At 29.2% G+C, this 20,840-nt stretch overlaps 1 protein-coding gene across 4 annotated transcripts; it reads right to left on the minus strand.

The window, feature by feature from the left end:
• Positions 1–3,728: 3,728 nt before the first annotated feature.
• Positions 3,729–8,330, minus strand: LOC108318909 (jasmonoyl--L-amino acid synthetase JAR4). Of its 4 annotated transcripts, none has more exons than XM_017549899.2 (5): positions 8,175–8,330; positions 6,531–6,845; positions 6,349–6,450; positions 5,443–6,254; positions 3,729–4,408 (listed from the first exon to the last, which is right to left on the minus strand). In XM_017549899.2, the coding sequence occupies exons 2-5, from the start codon at positions 6,821–6,823 to the stop codon at positions 3,867–3,869; spliced, it is 1,749 nt and encodes a 582-aa protein (XP_017405388.1). In that variant the 5' UTR covers positions 6,824–6,845; positions 8,175–8,330; the 3' UTR covers positions 3,729–3,866. The 4 variants fall into 4 exon arrangements, with proteins under 4 accessions (XP_017405388.1, XP_052724897.1, XP_052724896.1 ...); XM_052868937.1 differs by lacking the exon at positions 8,175–8,330 and adding an exon at positions 7,725–8,075; XM_052868936.1 differs by lacking the exon at positions 8,175–8,330 and adding an exon at positions 7,701–8,074.
• Between the last annotated feature and the right edge of the window lie 12,510 nt (positions 8,331–20,840).

Consider the following 20,840-nt stretch of genomic DNA (forward strand, 5'->3'; position numbering starts at 1 on the left):
AAAATGGTAATGAAACAGGTAGAGAAAATAAAGAAAATTTTATTATAAGATAGAACTATCTGTATAAAAAAATTAACTTTAATTTAATCATGATTAGTTAATAGTAGCAGTCAAACTGGAAAGTAAATCCGATTTATCAAAGATTTAAGTTTGATTGTAATTTTTTGATTTTGCATTGTACTTTGGATTTATAATTTTGAATTGTATTTGTTATTTTAAGTTTAAGTGATAAGATGATCATGTAACATGTTATAGTTATTTTATACATATTAATATAGAATTTGGTTTTAATATTTTTATTAGACAAAGTATTTATTTAAGAGAAAAAAAAATTATAAGTTTTTTAATTAAATGAACCGATTTATTTAACCCACCAAGTTCTAACGAGTCAAACTAAACTATTTTTCTCTTAAACTCACTAATAAAGTTGGATTTGTACCAATTTATAATAAACCGGATAACCTTTTCTTATAAATGTAATTAATAAAAGTACTGTCATTTATATTTCCATTACAAATATCTTAATTTTTTTATACGAGTACTATATTAAATTTTGATTAATAGCCAATTTTACTATTATAAAGTTATAGGTTAAGGAAATTCTCTAACGTTTCAGTGAACATTAATTGATAATAATGAGCTTTAATTGTAAGGTTAAGAAAATTCCCTAACATTGAGGGAGCATTAATTTCCTTATTATGAGCTTTCATTTTTCACTAAAAATTATTGTCAACTTACCTACCCATTAACCATAATGATTTGAAAAAGGCTAAAACCACTTCAATCTAACCTTAAAATGGAAACAGGATCTGAACTTGATTTCTAAAAATAAAGTACAAAAAATTATATTAAAAATAAGAAAATAGGTCTTATATAATTAAGTAGTCAACAATGATTTATCTTCTTTAATTAAATTATTTAAGTTTTGGATTCTAATAATGATATCATTCTGGTATATGAAAAAACTTGTCAAAGAAACAAAAATTCATCTTATGTGTATTCACTGTTTTCAACAATATTAATAATTATTTTTAAGGATAATTAACATGTATCAAAATCATAATTAAAAAAAATTATAGTTGACTTATTCCTAAAATATTTAGTGTCTCATATAGAGTCTATTTGAATTGCTTTCCAAATTCTTTTGCCATGCTAATTAAAGATTACTCTAACAATTTTGAGTCATATCTTTTCACCAATTTCGATTTTTGTAATGAATTTCAATCTTATTAGGAAAATAATGATTGTTAATTAGAAAGTTGGTAGGTTAAAATGGGAGTTATTAGAATAGAATATTTTATATATGTAGATGATGTGTGAAAGTTGTAGCTTTTGATATAATGTTTGTGCATGTGCAATGTTGGCTCTTCTATCCAACTCTTCAACATTGGAATTGGAATTGACATGTCATACTAATAATAGTATCATTAAAGCATTGTTTTCCTAATAAGAGGAAGATGGTGTTGCTACGTAGTACATATAATCATAATATGTGGAGCACATCATCAACATTGCTCACCAAGTTTACCTAATTTACATAAAGTTTAATTAATTGGGAATGTAAACTTTTTGCTTTGTTTCTTTACTCAAATGGGTAACCACCCCATTTATATATTTATTTAAAGTAAAGATCTTTTTGTAGATATTTTAATATTATTTTTTAATCTTAGTGGTAAAAAAATTGGTGCTATCTATATTAAATAAGATGAATATAATTAATTATTTTACCTCTATTTGTTTTTATATATATAAGAACTTCATATTTTACATTTTAGTTCTAGTGGTGGTTTTGTAATGGGTAACAAACATGTTATATGTCCAAGCTAGTTAAAATAATTTGGGATAGATTAGATCTAATTTTTTTATTAACTTTAAATTGAATAAATAAAATAATTAATAATAATTGAGTTGGGTTGAGTATGATACCTAAAAAGCAAAATTGATTTATAATTTAAAAAAAAATACTAATTGATTGAATGGGTTTTCTTTACGGACATACTATTACATAAGTTTTAAAAGTTTATATATATATATATATATATATATATATATATATATATATATATAATAATGCCTTAAAATAACAAAGGATAATAACAAAAGAAAAATGTGTTGAATGTGAATCTTCTCTATCTTTAATATTTTTTAATAATATATTATTATATCAATAAATAAATTTCTTAGGTTCAATTTCTTTGATCGATCTCTATCAAAATTTTGGTGCTTCTTTTTTTGAGACAAAGGATAATAACAAAAGAAAGGTATAGATAATGAGACAAAGGATAATAACAAAAGAAAAATGTGTTGAATGTGAATCTTCTCTATCTTTAATATTTTTTAATAATATATTATTATATCAATAAATAAATTTCTTAGGTTCAATTTCTTTCATCGATCTCTATCAAAATCTTGGTGCTTCTTTTTTTGACATTCACAATTTTCTCGAATCAGCACTTTGAATATGGGGCAATAAATTAGATTCTCAACATCTAATATCTAACTCAATAAAAGATCAATTTAATTGAATTTGATTAAATTAAAAAAAAATCGTACCTCAAAGTGTTATGAATGAGGCTAAATTAAAAGAAATCTTAAACTGAGTTAAATTATTTTATGTTTGGGAACAAATCCATATGTACAAAATTATGAACAAATAGAAAGTTGGTGTATATAAAAATGTGCGGAGATTATAACTAAAAATAGTGGCATTGGTGAAAAAATAATTGATTAAATAAATGTCTCGTTCTATTTTTCAACAATCGATTCGAGTCTTATGTGGCAACATCTATTGTAAGGAAGAGGAAGTTGATACATATATAAGGAGTAAGTGAAGAAAGACAGCACTATCTTTCTTCGATGTGAGATCCACCGAGGTGCTTTCTAGCACTGGATTCTAATACTTTTCCTTTCATAATAATCACATTAAACAAGTCCTAGTCACGTGAAAGGTACAGTGATGGAGACACCTCATTTGTCCTTTCTCTTAATTAAGGATCCTGATTAGTGTTAAGTGACAGTTAAATCCCACCAAATTGGTGAGAAAAATATTCCACACTTTCTCTCAGAAACCAACTTTTGACCCTCCACTATTTCTCCTCCAATCTTTTGGTTTAGATATAAGAGTTGGAAAGCGCATTTGCACATTAAAAAACTCCCTTTTGAATTCCCTTTATTTTAGCCATACACATTCAATAACAAGCATATTCTTAGGAGATAATCATTCACCAGTATCTCAAAACTGTAACATAGCTCTCCTATAGGATTTTTGGAAGATCACAATCCAACATACAACAGTGGGGACTTATAATGGGAAGCATGTTAAACTGTCCAAACATCCTATGTCATTAACAATTTTGGTGGGTGAGTGATACTTTTATACAGTAAACCATTTTAGAAGTACTTTGTGTGTAGTTTATAACATTATGAGTTTATCCAATGCCATTTTAATACGCTAACATTGTTTTTGGACTGTGTTTTGCTCGTAGGGTGCATATTCATATGATCTCTGACCTTTATTCCCGACAACTGTGGTCTTTTTATCCAACATTATTAAAAGTTAGCAGCACACTTCAGATTTTGGTTCCAACCAAACATGTGGATTTCTATCCATTATGGTCAACCAGTAGTTATTATATTGTAGAGAAGGTGCAAGAGAGGTGATAAAGATGGCAGAGGTGTGCCTGGACTGTGTCAGGCAGGACATAAAGAATTGAGCATGGGAAGAAAAGTAGAAATAAGGTAAACTTTTATTCATGTGAGAAAGGAAACTATATAGATAGCTATCACTGCTAAATATTATTATCAGAATTTATTGCTATTATTATTATCATTATTATTATTATTATTATTATCATTATTATAATTATTCAGTTGAATGCAGTACTGAGATAGCTCTTGACAACATTTTCATTCAATATTTGCAACACTCTGGTGTTTGTAGGGCCTACGTATCTTGGTGTCTTGAACTGATTTGCAGCAGATCCAAGTGCCACGTAATGCTCAAGAATCTTCTGGAATGTTCCTCTCCTCACAAGTCGGAGTTCAAGGGCACCAATGCAGTTGACTTTGCGAGAACTGGTGTAGCCAGCATCAACAAAAGCCTTGTCCATGCAGTTGCAGCATCCACCAAGCACTTCTTCACTTGCTTCTCCACTGATTTCCCAGAATATCACATAATGTCCTGGCTCTTTGGACAAATCTATGTGGCTTGTGTAATCTATAACTTCTAATTTCTCCTCTGCCAACAACTGCGATGCTGATTCCACAGCTATCTGCAAATCTTTCTCTGTGTTCTTGTCAATGTTGATGTTAAGCAGAAGATTGCTGCGCCTAACAAACTTCACTTCTGGAGCTGAGTTATGGAACCCCATAACCTTCACCACATCTCCAAGTCGGTACCTGTACAAGCCTGCAAATTAGGCCAAGTTATAACATTGATGATCAGTATATACATATACATATACATAAATACAAATACCAGGAAGAATCTTAAAATTTAGCTATGTATAATATCTATCAGTACTCTATCTGCAGTGTGCTACTGTGCATTGTGTTTATTGTATGTCCAATTCTATCTGTTAGAGTAGGGTAAGATATCTTTCAAAATCTGTATGTATGATGTGTACAGATCAATTAATACAGGAAGAGGAAAATTGAGGAAAAAAATGAATTGAATAGGAAAAAAAAGTTGCGGGGTTCTTTGATCTATGCTGTGAATTCTATATAGTAGGAAAAAGCTTGGTTGTACTGTTGTATTGTTGTGACAGCATAGCCTGTGTTACGGAATGCATGTAAATATGAAAAACAAAGGACATGCAGGTAAGTCAAGGTACTGTCAGAAGCACGAAACAAAAGCAAGTAAAGATATGTTTGGATGAGCTTTTAGAAGAAAAGAAATATGAAATAGATTTTTTCATAAACTAAATTTAAAGAAGTTACATACAGTAACATTATAAAATTATATATAAACAGTTTAACTTATAATGAAATTAATTTAAAACCGTTTTCCTATTTTTCTATTCAATGAGTATTTAGGAAGAGACACAACCACACATAGCCTAAATCCAAAATTAGATGCCAGCAACTAAGAATGGACCTGTCTCCGAATGGTACAAATATTAATGTGATTAGGTATGTACTATGTTACTTTGGAAATCACTAGGAATTCTTTTTCTTAAAGTTGGTCCCATGTAGGTCATATCAAGAAGCATAAAAAGAAAGAGAACCTCGTAACCCTTCTCCCTCCAAAAAGATTAGAATTAAAAAACAGTAATCTGTGAAATAAAAAACGAGTTTCTGCAAACATTATGGCAGTATCAAAATTTCCAATTTTGACAGAAGAAAGAGATGGTTTGAGGAAGGGTCATGATGATTGATGATTGATTCTTGGTCTTGATTCATTAATTGGAATAGAAAAAAACAGCAAGAGATGAGTTTGAATACCTGCTGGATTGGTGATGACTATCTCGTACTCCTCGCCAACCTTCACATCAGTGAGCCCCACAGGCTTAGGATCCATACAAAGGAAACTGCTATCTCCATTAGTTTCTGCCAGCTCTCTCAGAGGGATGAATTCAAAGTAGCCAATTTGAGGAAGAACAGTGTATGTGGCCAATTCAGGTGGCACTCTTGGTTTCACATTGGTTGCTATCCACCCTTCAGAAGATCCATAGTCAGAAGTCAACAAAGGCAACTCTCCAGCATAATGCCTCAACTTCCTCAAATAAGGTTCCATTGACCCAGTCATGATGCCATAAACATACTTAACATTGGGGAAAAGCTCTGGTATTAGGCCATACCAGTTGCTCAGTCCCATGCACTTATTGTGGATCAAGTTGGCCAGCTCAGGGTCAGGTTTCAGCAGCTTAGACATTGCTGTCCTAACAGATGGGACTGTGACCTTGCTGTTCAGCACCCCTTGTTTGATGTCAACACAAAGCTCCTCCCACACTTGCTCAAAGGTCCTAAAAGCACTCACAATGCTGTATGCAAAGGTGGAGGACACCATATGAACTTCCTCCCTGAATATTAGCCCACACAAGAGGTGGCAGTACAGTGATTGGTGAAAATCAGGACCAAATATAACTTCTTCAGGGCTGCAAAATGGGGACTGAATGGACTTCATTGCAGTCCTGAACCCTGGACTGCGAAACACATTGGTTGTGGCGGTTCCTGCTAGCACACCCCCTTCGGTCTTGAACTGCTTGCTGCTGTAGACAAAGCCCAAGGCTTTGCCATTGTTCATGGGAAATTCCCTACATCAAAAAATTTTGTCGGTTTCCAAATCCAACTAGCAGGCAAAATGAAAATCCTCGAGGAAAACGATAAACAAGAGATGAAACTGAAAACCTGTTTCTGAAGGCAAAAGAGGTGTGATATATCTGCAATGTGGTGTCAAACAGTTCATCATTCCATGGTACAAACTTTGGCTTTCCCTGAGTAGTGCCAGAACTGCAAGAATAGAAAATTTCCCCCTTTTCAGGATCTGAACTGCAAATTCAACTACTTATATGAAAAAAAGTAAGTCTGACCTCAAAGACATGGTTGTGATGGGTTTGCCAGTGAGAACAGAAGAGGTATCCCCATCGAGTATTCTATTGATATAAGGCTCCAAGTCCTTGTGAGTGACCAGTGGAACAAAGGCCTTGAAACTCTCAGGGTCAGTCCTTCCATTCAGACCCAAATTCAGTAAGTACTCAGCAGAAGCGTTATCTTCCAGAATCTTTTTCAGTGTTTCCTTTTGAATCCTCCCAGCATCCTTTGTCACCCTCTCAAATTCCTCTATCACTCTCTCCATGTTAAACTCTTCCACTTTCTCCAACATCTTCACAGAGCTTCAGCTGCAGCTATTACAGAAGAAGAACAAAAGAATTGAGTTGTGACTCAGTCTTATCTCTGGTAACCCCATAAATGTTAGTCTTGAAGAGCTAAGAAAAAAGGAGGTACGGGGATAATTGATTCACATAAAGAAACAATTCTGACAAAGCCAAACAGCAGGAATAAGGTTATCTTACTGCATAACAGAAGAGAAATATGAATAAAGCCAAACTACACCGTTTAATTGAGGTTTTATACTTATTTGACTTAACATCATAATTGGCATTTTTCTGGTGCTGTGATCTTCAATCCTTGTTTCGGTGGCAATAGGACCCAGATCAATAAATTCCGAAAAATAAATGCCAGAAACAGGACAAATGCGTTTTCAAATGATGCTCTGAACCATTAGAAAGGCCAAAACAAAGGGAAACGTTAAAACAGTGGACAACGATGTAGAAAATGAAAGAAAACAACCAAATTGGCAAGCGATGAACCCCGAAAACGAAACAATAAAGCCAGGAACAGATATCAGAGAGAAATTTATGAACGTTGATCTTTGGCTTTTCCTTCTATGTTCAAGTCAACTACACTATTCCAAAGAAGATCTATTCCAAGCATCAATACGAAAATTGAAAAATCTTCAGCCATCAAATACTAAGTTAGTGTGAAGCAGAGAAACAAGCCCCATAAACATCGAGAACCAAGGAAGAAAATTCAATAAAGGATGTAATTTTAAGTTACCACCACTTACCATTACCACGCATAGAAACAACCAAAAAAGAAAGGTAAAAAGAAAAAAGTCAAAGGGAACCAAAAAGTAGTCCTGGAAGGGTAAAAGGACGAAACAAAAAGTGGGGTTCCGTAAAGATTAATTTTTGAAATACCCTTTGCAGAGAAAGAGAAACTGCCTGAATTGGGATAGAGAGATTGAACCAGAAGACACGACTGGGAAACCAGAACTGAAGCATATCGTATCTCATCATAAAGCTCACCAATCACAAGTGCAATATTTTAATGAATACAAAAGACGTTATGATAAAAATAACACAAAAGTCAACAATAACATGTCATGTTCGGTTCCAAATAAAAAAAACAGAGAAAATTTCATCTGGTTTTCTGGGACTCCACAACCCTGTCTTGTTAGACAACCCAGAAGCCAATGGAAGAAAGGAGTAACATCAGAGCTAAACTGAAAAATTCTCCTTAAAAAATGATTAAACGATGCATAGGATGATAATAGGTCTATGGCCAAGAATTTGAAAAAGAGTTTCAGCGAAAGACACTGTTTAAAAGGTTACAGTACAGATAGGATTGGAGACAAAAAAAAAATAGTAGAAAAAGAATATGAATATCTCTACCTAGGAGAATCTCGGTGGTGTGTGAGAGAAGTAGCAATGTATATTTGTTTATGTATTGAAGAGGTAATGTTATGGTGTGAGTTGAGTTGAGTTTGAGAGTGTTGTGCTGAGGTCAGGATTCACCTCGGGGTTTGCAATTTATAGGCAGCATCAAATTCAGTTTTTGATTTGCAAAATGACATTTTTGCAGTCCACCAATTTGCCCACAGATTCTGGACGGAATTACAACTTAGTCGGTCACACTATCTATCTGTTTATCTATTCATCACTCAAACAATTCAACTTCTTTCTAGTAATGCAGTTGCCTACATTTCCTCATTAGTCCTTGTCAGAAAGATCATTTTCTTCCTCTGATGAAATTTCAATTATGTTTCAGATAATCTAATTATTGTTTTCTATTAATACTCTTTCTTTCTGCCTAATTTTTCTTGATGTTGCTATTCAATATTTTCAAGACAGTGTGCATTGATTAAGGTCTAACAGTACTCTAAAACATTATGTGAAACTTGTTTCTCTGCATCTCAATTTCTTGTTAGTTTCTTAAGCAATGTGTGACGAAATTGTTTTTAAATTTTCACACTTTTGTTTACTTTTAAGTTTAGGATTATCGAATCCGTTAAAGATGTCTCGATTTTCGTGTGTATAAGAAAAAGTTTATTCAGAGAGACCAAATTCATTTATGTTTATCTCTTTCGAATAAGTTTTTGACTGTTTGTTAAGGATATTTCGTTCGGTGGGAGTGTGAAAATAAAAACACATTAAATGAGAATTGGAGGTTCATTAATGAAATGGGTAAAATAATAAGAAAATAAAAATGATGTTGGTATAAATAAGATTGTTAATTAATATATATATATATATGTATATATATATATATATATATATATATATATATATATATTTGCTAACTTATAATCTCTTAAACTATATTAAAATTTAGTTAATAAAAATATTCTTATGTATTAAAAAAAACATACTTCAAACACAAATTATTTTAATAATTTTTATTTTTAATTTAAAATTAAAAATTAAAAACTTAAAAATTATTTAAATACTTTTAATTTTAATTGTTAAAATTCATAATACATAATATATTATTTTTATCAATTAAATTTTAATATATTTTAAGAGGTTACATAAGTTATATTAATTTGTTTTTTTTATCATTTATATGTTGAAGTTATGGGAGAAATATATTTAAGATATATTTCTATTAAAGTATTTCCTCTGTTGCTTAATATCAGAAGTTTAAAGTTTACCACATTAATTAATTTTATTAATTTATAACAAGTTTTTTAATTACTTTTCAATAACACTTTATTATGTTGGAATTAGTTTTTATAAATCATTCAGAACAAATATCTTAAATAACTCATCGCTGTTGCTTAATATCAGAAGTTTAAAGTTTCACTACATAAATTAATTTATCATAAATTTCTTAATTACTTTTCAATAATACTTTATTATGTTGCAATTATTATTTATAAATCATCCATAACAAATATCTTAAATAACTTATTTTCTTTTGTGATAAAGAATTCATTTTTTTATCTAGTTAAAGAGAAACTTCTAGAGTATCTAAAATATTTTTTTATTTTAATGAAAATAAATTTTTAACACGGTGATGTCAGTATGCTACCCACGATAATAGTAATGAATATTATACAATCAAGATCCTTGAGATAAAGATGGTTTCTTTATTTTCATAGTTTAATAAGTTTCTTATTTTAAAACAGTTTTAGTTTTATGATTTATTTTTAGAATAATATAGAACATTTTAATATCGTATTATTTTGTGATTGATTGTATTATTATTTATGATTACTATTATTTGATTATAGAGTAATTTTAGATCAATAACATAATAACATATATTAAAATATTATCAAAAAATTATTATTAAAGTATTATTATCTTTATTTTTGTTTTAATACAAACTTTTTTTCAAACTACCTGTGTTAGAAATTGACGTTATTTTACCAAAGAAGTCTATTGAACATCATGAATATATATATATATATATATATATATATATATATGTATATATATATATATATATATATATATATACATATATATATATATATATATATATATATATATATATATACTTTAATAAATAAATTATTTTTTTCTACTCAATTTTAATTCATACTTTTACTTATAACATCATTGCTCCTCTGTATCATATTATTATTGCAGTTGAAAACAACACATGCAAATTAATAGTTTAAAAAAAAGTATCATACATTTTATTTTAATCAAATTATATTACATGCACCTTAATCATGCATCTAACTTAACTCACTTTCATATCATTAGAAATCAACATATTAATTTTACTTGAAAAACATATTAATTTATCTTGTAATAAAAATAAAAAAGAAATTAAGCCTAATAAATTAAAGTCGTTCTTTAGGACGACAATTTGCACACACACACGATGAATCTGTGAGGGATAGAAAGAGAGTTCGATTGAATTGATGAACTGAGTGCGAAGGGTAGTGTTGGGCTTGCATCCATATACTACGGTGCAAAACCCCCCAAAACAAACATTTAAAAATATATAAATTTATTTTTATAATATTTATATCATTCTTTGAATATATTATCTTCAAAATAAAATGAAAGTTTCATAAAATATAATTATTTGAACAGTTTCTATACATATTTTTTAATATATATGATTACATCATAAAACATCTTATATTAAAACTAGGTCAGAACAAATCAAATATAAAAAATAACAGAATAAACGAACTAAATCAATAAAATGCATAAAATAACTGATCAATTTTAAACATTGAGTCAATAACTTTTATCTAGTTCGTTTAATCAATTAAATATCTAAAAGAAGAATAATTGTTGCAGTTTTTCTCTTTTACTTGAGTTAAAATATTAATATTCAAGTTAGTTTTTCCCACTTTTTTCTTATGCTCTACAACTTAATTTTTTTAAATATTTAAAAAAATTACGTAAATTTTAACTTTACTTACGAGAGATTTCTTTTACAAACCAAACATATAACTTTAAGAATCTAAATTATAAGTTTAAGTGAATAAAAATAAAAAAATTAAACATCATAGATAAAGATTCCTTAATCATTAACTTAAAGTTTTTGATTGAAAATAATGTCAATATCGTATGTGATTGGGTTCAGGTCTTATTGATGTAATTTTTTTTCAATAAACCTCCTCTCGATAAATTTAACAAATAACTAAGTCATATTTTCATATAATTTATATATCATAATAAAATAAAAAGTAAAAAATTATTCATTTAGAGAAAATTAAAGAATTAACATTTTAAAGATTGCATAAATAATAAATAAATTTATTTATAGTATATGTAATATTTATAACTTTTAAACAATAAAATGTATTCATTTTCTATTTAACTTAAACTTTCTTTTTTAATTTATAAAACTTCCTCACATATGCTTTAATAATAGTTATAGCAAGTTTTGTCCCTTTAAAATGATGATAATTTACAAAAATTTAGTGTTACCTAGTAATCTAATTCCTCATAATTTGGTTTCTCGTTTTTGTCTCGCTTGACTAAGTGGTTGGACTTGGAGATGCTAAATTTTAGGGATCTTCCCCGCCAATGTCTTTCTCTTGGCTCTACATCACACTCTCCTTGATGTTCCATTACTTCCTCTTTTTTCGATTTTTGTGTTTCAATTTTTCAAACAAGATTAATAAGTATATCACAGATATAATATGATCATAATCTAGGGTTATGTAAATGTACATGTACATAATAATATATTTATATATTTAGTCATTTGTTACTAGTATAATAAAAATATAATATAAAAATCTCTTTAGATGTTTTAGTTTTGAAGTTATTTTTGATATGTATTTTATATTAAATAAATTCTTCTAATTCATCATTTTGACTAATTGAATATTTGAAGACGTTTTTCTATATTATTTCTAAATAATTAATATGAAACTCATGTTGTTGAACTTTTTCAATTGAACAATTGAATAATAAATATCATGTTTGAAAAAGTTAACTTTGTATTGTTTTTATATTCATATGGAACTTCCCTTTTCTCTCTTTTAAAAAATAAATTTATTCTTCTATGTTTTATCAATATACTCATTTAAGAAATTCAAGATTTAAAAAATAAACTATTAGAATTAAAAATGGATTATGAAAAACCATATAACAGTTAATTTTCAAATACAACGTGTAAGAGTTGTTTTGATTCTTATGAGAAATGAAAGTAGTAAGAGCTTAAAACACCACCTACCCGTTATGTTGTGTAACTATTATGAGATAATACTTATTAGGGTTAAATATGTTTTTATTATTTAATTTTTAGTAAAAATTGAAATTAGTTCGGTTTTTAAAATTTTAAACTAATTTAGTTTTTCATATTTAGAACTATATGAATTTAGTTTTTTCAAACTAAATTTTGTTAAATTTATTTGATGTTTCAAATATGTTTTTTAATTAACATTAAAAAAATGTGTCAAACTATGTAAATAATTCAAATGTTATCATGAGATGGTTTGAAACATCAAACAAACTTAACAAAATTTAGTCAAGATAACTAAATTCATATAAAGCTAAAAAACTAAATTGAATCAAAGTTTTAAAAATGGATCAATTACAATTTTTACCGAAAATTAAGGGATAAAAACATATTCAAACCTACTTATTAAAATATCATATGTTATGATTATATGAATATAGTGTAAGTATTCAATAAAATTAAACATTCAACGTTTTACAATAACTTAAATAGTGTAAATGTAGATATCCAACGGTAAAAATAAATGAGGTTTCTGCATTTCGTTTTTGTAAAATGAGTGTGTGAGGAAGTATCTAATCTAACGTTGATTGTTAATTGATATCAAAATCATGGTTTTTGTTTCAGTCGGATCTAGATGACCCAGCTAAAACACGAGTTTGTCGAAGACCGGGCGTACATTGCTGAATCCCACGAACTGAAGCAGACCGAGCGGTTCTGTCTCTAGGGGGCACTAGAAGCTGGTGAAAACCGGACGATTACCTCCTGGCTGAGGGCTTGGGACCATCCTTCGACTGAGTGAGGGGTTTATGCTCGGGCTTGGGGGGCTTATGGACCGAGTGGTCTGTAATGCATGTATATATTGCATCGTAAGCAATCTGTCCAGAAATCATACATGGAACCTTTATTTATACCAGAAATCAGCCAGGAGGTAATCGTCCGGTTTTCACCAGCTTCTAGTGCCCCTAAAGACAGCCGCTCGGTCTGCTTCAGTTCGTGGAATTCAGCAATATACGCCCGGTCTTCGACAAACTCGTGTTTTAGTTGGGTCATCTAGATCCGACCGAAACAGTTTTAGTAGTAATATATTATACTCATAGGTTAGGTATTAGCCTCGAATGGAAATATAATACCGAATAAGGAAATCATCAAGTTGTAGACAAAAGGTTATGTGATTATTCGTGTTTTATTGAGACGAGGAATGCATATTGTATATTCAAATTGAATGAAATTTTGTATCTTGAATATTTTTAAATTAACTTACCATCTCAGTTATATTTTATTTTACAACTATGATAATTATATGTTGACATGTGCGTAGACAATGTATAAGTTTAGGAAAAAAAATACCAGTTTGGGAATATTTATTAGAGATATTCTTTATGGAAATTTTACTTCTATTTGACTTTATGTGAACATATTATATACTTTATTTTGGTTTGCAAAATCATTTTTGAGAAATTTATAGCTACTTTATATATATATATATATATATATATATATATATATATATATAGGGTTAAATATGTTTTTAGTCCCTAAACTATTGGTCGTTTCTGGTTTTCGTCCCTCTTTCAAAATAAGGTACAATTTAGTCCTCATTCTTTTCGAAACTTTGATTTTAGTCCTCGAAAACTAACACCGTTAAAAATGTGCTGACGTGGCTAACGGTAGACTGACACCCTCTATCTCCCTCGTCTCTTCCTTCCATCTCCCCTCCAACCTCCCCACAGGTATCACCTCCCACCTTTCTGTGAGGTTATCTCTTTAAAAACCCAACTTTTTTTATTTGAGCCCATGACCAATTGGTCACCAAGGTACAACTTTATTATTGTGCTAGGGTTCACCCTCCTCATTTGTATTACAGATCCCAAATATTTAAAATAGAAACATTTGGTCTGCCTCCAAAGTTCAAGCTAAATGTTAATTACTTTCCATGATTTCTTCCATTAAGGTGCTATAATTATGGTCTTTTATCATTACAGGATCAACAATGTCTTCACGTTTCTTTTTTTAAATTATTTGTTTGATTTGATTATGTAATCATCTCTTACAAATCTTATCTTTCCAGTCATAATCAAAATACGGAAGTGAGAATCCTGAGTGCTTTGAATCTCTATTTATTTTTTGTTTTGTAATTCTTGGTCTATTGATGCTTTTAGCTTTATATAATCCTTCTGAACCCTATACTTAAGCATACCTGGCAATGCAGGTTGCAGAACGAACTCTCTTTTTGTGGAATAATGAGCACATTGTCAGCTTAATTGCCCAAAACAGGACTGTAGTATTACCAATCATATTCGAAGCATTGGAGAAAAATATCCAGAGTCATTGGAACCAGGCTGTTCACGGACTGACCGTGAATGTTCAGAAAATGTTCATAGAAATGGATGCAGAATTATTTGAAGAATGTCAGAGACAGTATGCAGAGAGGAAGGCTAAAGCAAAGGATTTAGAAGAGATAATGCAACTTAAAAGTGCAGTTGGATAATCAGTTAGACGTTGTTAGCAATGTCTGCAGATTAAGAATGTTTAATGAAATACTTTCTTGTATTTTTTTCACTTACAGAGCGAAATACGGATAATTTCTTCGCACAAAATAGCTTTATAAACCTCAAGATCCAAACTCTTCATCCAAATTTCTGCAGTACATGCATCTTTGCTGATCAATTTTATAATAAATTTTGTACACGCACTATGTTTGATTAGGTTCTTGAACAAGGCTTGTATCAGAGTCCAAGAGGGGACAAACACAAAGGAAAGCGCATGGAGATTATGCAGTGTTGGGCAAGTTGAGCAAGTGAAGATATTGCTATCGGTTATTCCCATTTTCTCGTGCACCATCATTTTCAACACAATCTTAGCACAACCGCAGACATTCTCAGTCCAACAAGGGAGGGCCATGGACACCCATCTCACCAAATCCTTTAACATCCCTCCAGCGTCGCTTCAGGCCGGTTTGGCAGAGGCAACGATGGTTAGCTTCATGGGTGGCGGCAGTCTTAGAACTCGAAGGAGAGGGAAATGGTATCCCTTTTTGCAGAGGGTGGGGAGGTTGGGTGGAAGATGGAAGGAAGAGACGAGGGAGAGAGAGAGAGAGGGAGAAAAGGTGAGAAAGACTGACTCAACGCAAGAAAAAAAATTGTGTCACTCTACCGTTAGCCATGTCAGCACATTTTTAACGGTGTTAGTTTTCGAAGACTAAAACCAAAGTTTCGAAAAGAATGAGGACTAAATTGTACCTTATTTTGAAAGAGGGATGAAAACCAGAAACAACCAATAGTTTAGGGACTAAAAACATATTTAACCTATATATATATATATATGCAAGTTTATCTCTGTTAAATAAGATCGTTTAGAAACTTTTATTTAAAAGTTTAACAAAAACATATATCAAAATAACGTCTATAAAAAGAACCATCTAAGAATAATACTCTAAACGCATCATATGTGTTAACATATCTAAAACGATATACATTACTCTAAATAGACTTCATATAAATATTGTAATACATGCAATATGTTAAACACTATAATGAACGTCTAACATTTTAAATCATGTACGAATAATACTTCTTTGTCTGTTATGTTATTTATATTTATCTGTACAAATCATAAAAGAAAAAACTAAATTCAAAAGTTTTGCATGATTCAAAAGAACATTAAGAGATAAAAAGATATTCTAAAAGTGTTTTCTCATTGCCTTTTTATTTGTTTAATTCGTACAAGAAGCACAGTTGTCTCTGCAAAAACAACATAACATATAATCTCATACAAAAGGCTACACGACAAAGTTATAGAATATCGCATAAAAGAAGACAACAACTGAATTGTATATACTCTTACACTATCAAATCTCTCTTTCATCTACCTAAGCTCTTTTTAAAAGATAACATTGGAGTCTAACAATATAAGGGATTGACACCACTCTTTATCCAAAACCTTAAGACAATGAGTTAATGGATCTTTCATCTTTATATAGTACTCTACTTTCTGATTTTTATTCAATGTAAAACTTAGACTCACACTTGGATTTCCAACAAACATTTGATTGTGAAAAATTTTAAACTCTATTCAACCCCTTATAGAGTTTATATGCGATTTTAATATCTTTTGTTTTTATTTATTTTAATTATACTAGTTAAATCATTATAAATATTACTTGAAAATTTATCCTTCATTATTAATTATAATAAAGTCTGATACTGTTATAATTATTATGTAATTAATAGACTAATACTAATTTTTAGAAAAATAATATCTTCTTATTATATCCAATTCTCAATGGTGATAGAAAAAATATCAACATTTTTTTTAAATCCTTGTAAGAATACTCAATAATAATATAAAAAAATTATCAATATATACTAATTAAATTGTATTGATTAAGGTTTAATATCACTTCTTATGGGTTATAGTATTTGTTGGAATTATTCAACTTGGTTCCTTAATTTTATTTTGTTTTATTCCATTTAGTTAACATATTTATTAAAAAATGTCATTGTGATATTTTTAATATTGTTTAAAGAACGAAAATGTAGCAATATAAATGACACATTATTGATTTAACTGAGTTATTTAATGTGCCATTATCTCTTTACTATCACGTTATTTAGAATGTGGTTGTAAATGACAAATGTCATTAATGAAGTTGTGTCATTAATAAAATTTATTTATATATAACATAATGCCAATCTTCATCGTCACATGTCAGTTACACTTTTCATGATGTCATTTTCTAAATGATATTAATATTAATTAAAAAAATCAAAATAGACTCTTTTACCAAATATGAAATTATATTGTGTGAAAAACTTAAAAAAACATATTAAATAATTTTAACAAATATTGAAACTAAAATGATATTGAATCCTTATTATAGTGTAAAACAATTAAACAAAAACTTTTATTAATCACCCCTTGCGTAAGTGAAACACTCCAATTAATTAACTTGGATGAAGATTTTATTAACATACATTTAAAGATGTATTATCTGAAAGCATAGTGTACGGCTATTTTGATATTTCCACAGCATTGTTTTGCTTAGAATAATTAAGTCAATATTTAAATGGAAGTTAGATTTCAAATGTGGTTTGAAGACTATAAACAGATAAAAATCACCCAACATTGTCGATGACTCTTTCAAGACTAAAATTTAACTTCAGTGTCGACAATAATTTTCTTTTTTCCAAAAACCTTTCCCTTTCATGAAGAAGACATTTATTTGGTAAGAGAAAAACCATTGGAATGGGGTTGCTTAATGAATAATCAATAATTAATGCCACGTGCTAAGAGATTCACAAGCACCATTAAATTAAACCATAGTAATTAATTAGTTAGTCATAGATTCATATTAAGAAAGAGACTAATTAAAGACAAGTGCTTAGCAGGTGCCTAATGTCGACCATTTTTATGCCTTGCCCATGTGATTTTGTTCATTTCGATACAAAGAAAAGTTGAAGAATAAAACAAAATCACTAAGATCTTCATTCAGATTATCACAACAATTGAGGTTATCTTCTTTGTAAAAAAAATAATATAAGTTACCAACAACGTAGGAAAAGACAACTTCTTAGTACAAGTGGTGAGTGACTCCAATTATTTAATATTTATACAGAAATATTTATCTATTATTTTATTCAATGTCTGTGAAACCCTCTTGAGAAATTAATCTCCTTGTTAATTAAAAAAATGCTAATAACATAGGCACTAGTTATAAACACCCCTAGGTTGTCATAGTTGTAGGTTATTTTTTATCATAGTATGAGCCAAGTTCAAAGCAGACAAAGGGTTAATTATTTTTTTCCTTCACATTGGGTTCCTTGTGTTCTTCTTAATTGTCCTTCAACAATGTTACAAATCTATAAGCAAACATGTTTATATTTTTATTAGGTTTTAGAAAAAAAAATGTTCTTAATTAGTTTTAGTTTTGTAAAATTAATGCTCAATTAGTATTTATTTTTTTCATGACTATCATTAAAGTGTCGTTCATTTGAATTGTGTGGTAAGAGTAAATGAGTATTTGATTAGAAAAATGAAGATTAATTATATAAGAAAAATATGTAATACTTTTCATAAAATTGAAAATATTAACTTTTGTTTAATAATATAAATGTCAAAACCTCGTACAGAGTGAAATGGCGGAAGTATAATTAGTTGACAAATTAAAGTACAATGAAGTAATTAGTGGGAATGAGTTGCTTCAACTTAAATTTTAAAATTCCGTGTTGTTATCGTTGATCATTAATTTATTGGCACTGTGAAATAATCGATGCTTTCATTCAAAACTGATTTAAAATATATAATAGGTTGGTGTACCGTATGAGTTAGTTAGAGATCATACACTTAACAGTTTTACTTAGATTATTCAATTAACTATCAAGAATATCGGTTGATCAGGAAGTAAACTGATTAATCATAAGTAGCATGATTAATCTTAATGTTAATCAACTTAAAAATTGAATGTAATTATTTATAATTAATTGGATCGTGATTAGTCTAGTGTTAATTAAAAATTTATTCTAAAATCTATAATTATAGATTTGAGAAAAAAAGATTAATGATTTATATTTAGTGTGTCATTATTTTTTAATGGTCAATGTTAAATTAATTTTGATATCGAAATATTTTCTACAAATATTCTTTGAATAGTTTAAACAAGTAATTAGACTCAAAACTTGAATTTTAGAATAACTTATAAATTTTGGACGCCTCACCACAAATTTAGACCACATATCTTATATATCGAAACTATTAGTAATATAGAATCTTGATGATGGTGTTTATTCATAATTTTTTTGAAATATATTAGATTAGTTACACATAATTATATAACAACGTATTAATACAATTGATATTATTAATAAGAGATGTTTTTATAAATTATTATTACTATTTAGGAAATTTAAACGTACTTTTAAGTTAAATTTGTTTCTCATGAATTTGATAATGACGAGAGTGAATTGTATTAAAGATAATTTATAAACCCCCTTATAATGTAATATATTAAAGAATATTTTATATAGATAAAACTATATTGAGTGCGAAAGTCTCAGTTAGCTAAAGGTGTTATCTGACATAAGAAAAAATATGAAAGAAAAATGTTTTTGACTAGTGTAGCTCAACTACTGTATGGTACCACCATTATTTCAAGCAAAGATAGGAATATATATAAGCTTTAGACAATGATTACCATGTTAGACATTAAAAAATTAATTATGTATTAAATATTATTTAATGTGTTTCACAATACCTTTATTTTTTAAAAAGATAAAGTAAACGATTATCTTGAATATATAGTTGGTAACAACTCCCTATCTTACATAAAAGAGTTGACATATTTCTTTATTCATGATGCACCTTTAACTAGTATCTTAACCAACTTTAAAATATCATTTCTAATACATATTATTTGTTTTATTTACATTTACAGAAAATTATAAAAAAAGAGAGTTATTAAATAAGAGATGAGACCCTCTAAAATTTTTTATTTTAAAAAAATTGAAGTAATAATATACAGTTTGTGACATCCCAATTATATAATAACCACAATCATATAATATAGGTGTCAATATCCAAATAAAGAGAACAGTTAGAGTATGACGTGTAATTAAGTGCAGAATTACAGTCATCCAAATAAGAAGACGAAATTTTAAACTTAAACAGTTTAAAGTATCGAACGCTTCAAGCGTTCAAATAGGAAATTCCTAAGTAGACTGCACTGCAACATCAGTATCCTCTACTTCTTGCTCCAAGGAAACCTCCGCGACAACATCTGCTCCCATCCAAGTGGATGATCATCGCCAAAGAAACATACCCAAACAGCACACAACAAAACAAGCAAGGGTGAGCTAGGTAAACAAGCAATAAACATATAGTACAAACAATTCATGTAATCATGCTTAGTTACGTATAAAAGAACAATTAAAGCATACCCATTAAACCACGACTCACACACTCACACGACTCATCCGGATTTGTATAACTGTCGAACTATTGGTCGTCTTTGCACTTGCATAGTTCAACTGGCCCTCCCCAACACTAGCAAGGTAAATCCCCCAATCTGTCTTTGTCTAAATTCTAAGACTATAGACGAGGACCTCCCTCTACTCTCACCACTTATATTGTCCTTCTCTATTTGAGCATAAACAATGCTTTGAGTGTAGGGATAAACATACCAGTTTAAAGCATCCTACAGTTATACAGAACAACAACACCCCACATAACCACTTTCAATCATCTCACCCTGAGATGTCCAATTCATACTCATATACATATAGTTCACAGTTATATTATCAGTAAATCCAACATATCTCATATACTTTCAGTATAATAACATTTCCACGATCATACTATGCATTTCAATCATTTCGCACACTTAATTCAATTCAAACAACAGCAAA

The sequence above is a fragment of the Vigna angularis genome, chromosome 9 (assembly GCF_016808095.1).
Source record: "Vigna angularis cultivar LongXiaoDou No.4 chromosome 9, ASM1680809v1, whole genome shotgun sequence".
NCBI classification, from domain to species: Eukaryota; Viridiplantae; Streptophyta; class Magnoliopsida; order Fabales; family Fabaceae; genus Vigna; species Vigna angularis.

What these genes read in the sequence shown, in the direction of transcription:
- LOC108318909 (XM_017549899.2), bottom strand. Translation starts at nt 6,823, where the DNA reads ATGTTGGAGAAAGTGGAAGAGTTTAACATGGAGAGAGTGATAGAGGAA. An exon ending in ATCACAACCATGTCTTTGAG is followed by an intron (nt 6,451 to 6,530) that starts GTCAGACTTACT and finishes CTATTCTTGCAG; the next exon opens with TTCTGGCACTACTCAGGGAA. An exon ending in AGTCATCACCAATCCAGCAG is followed by an intron (nt 4,409 to 5,442) that starts GTATTCAAACTC and finishes CCTAATTTGCAG; the next exon opens with GCTTGTACAGGTACCGACTT.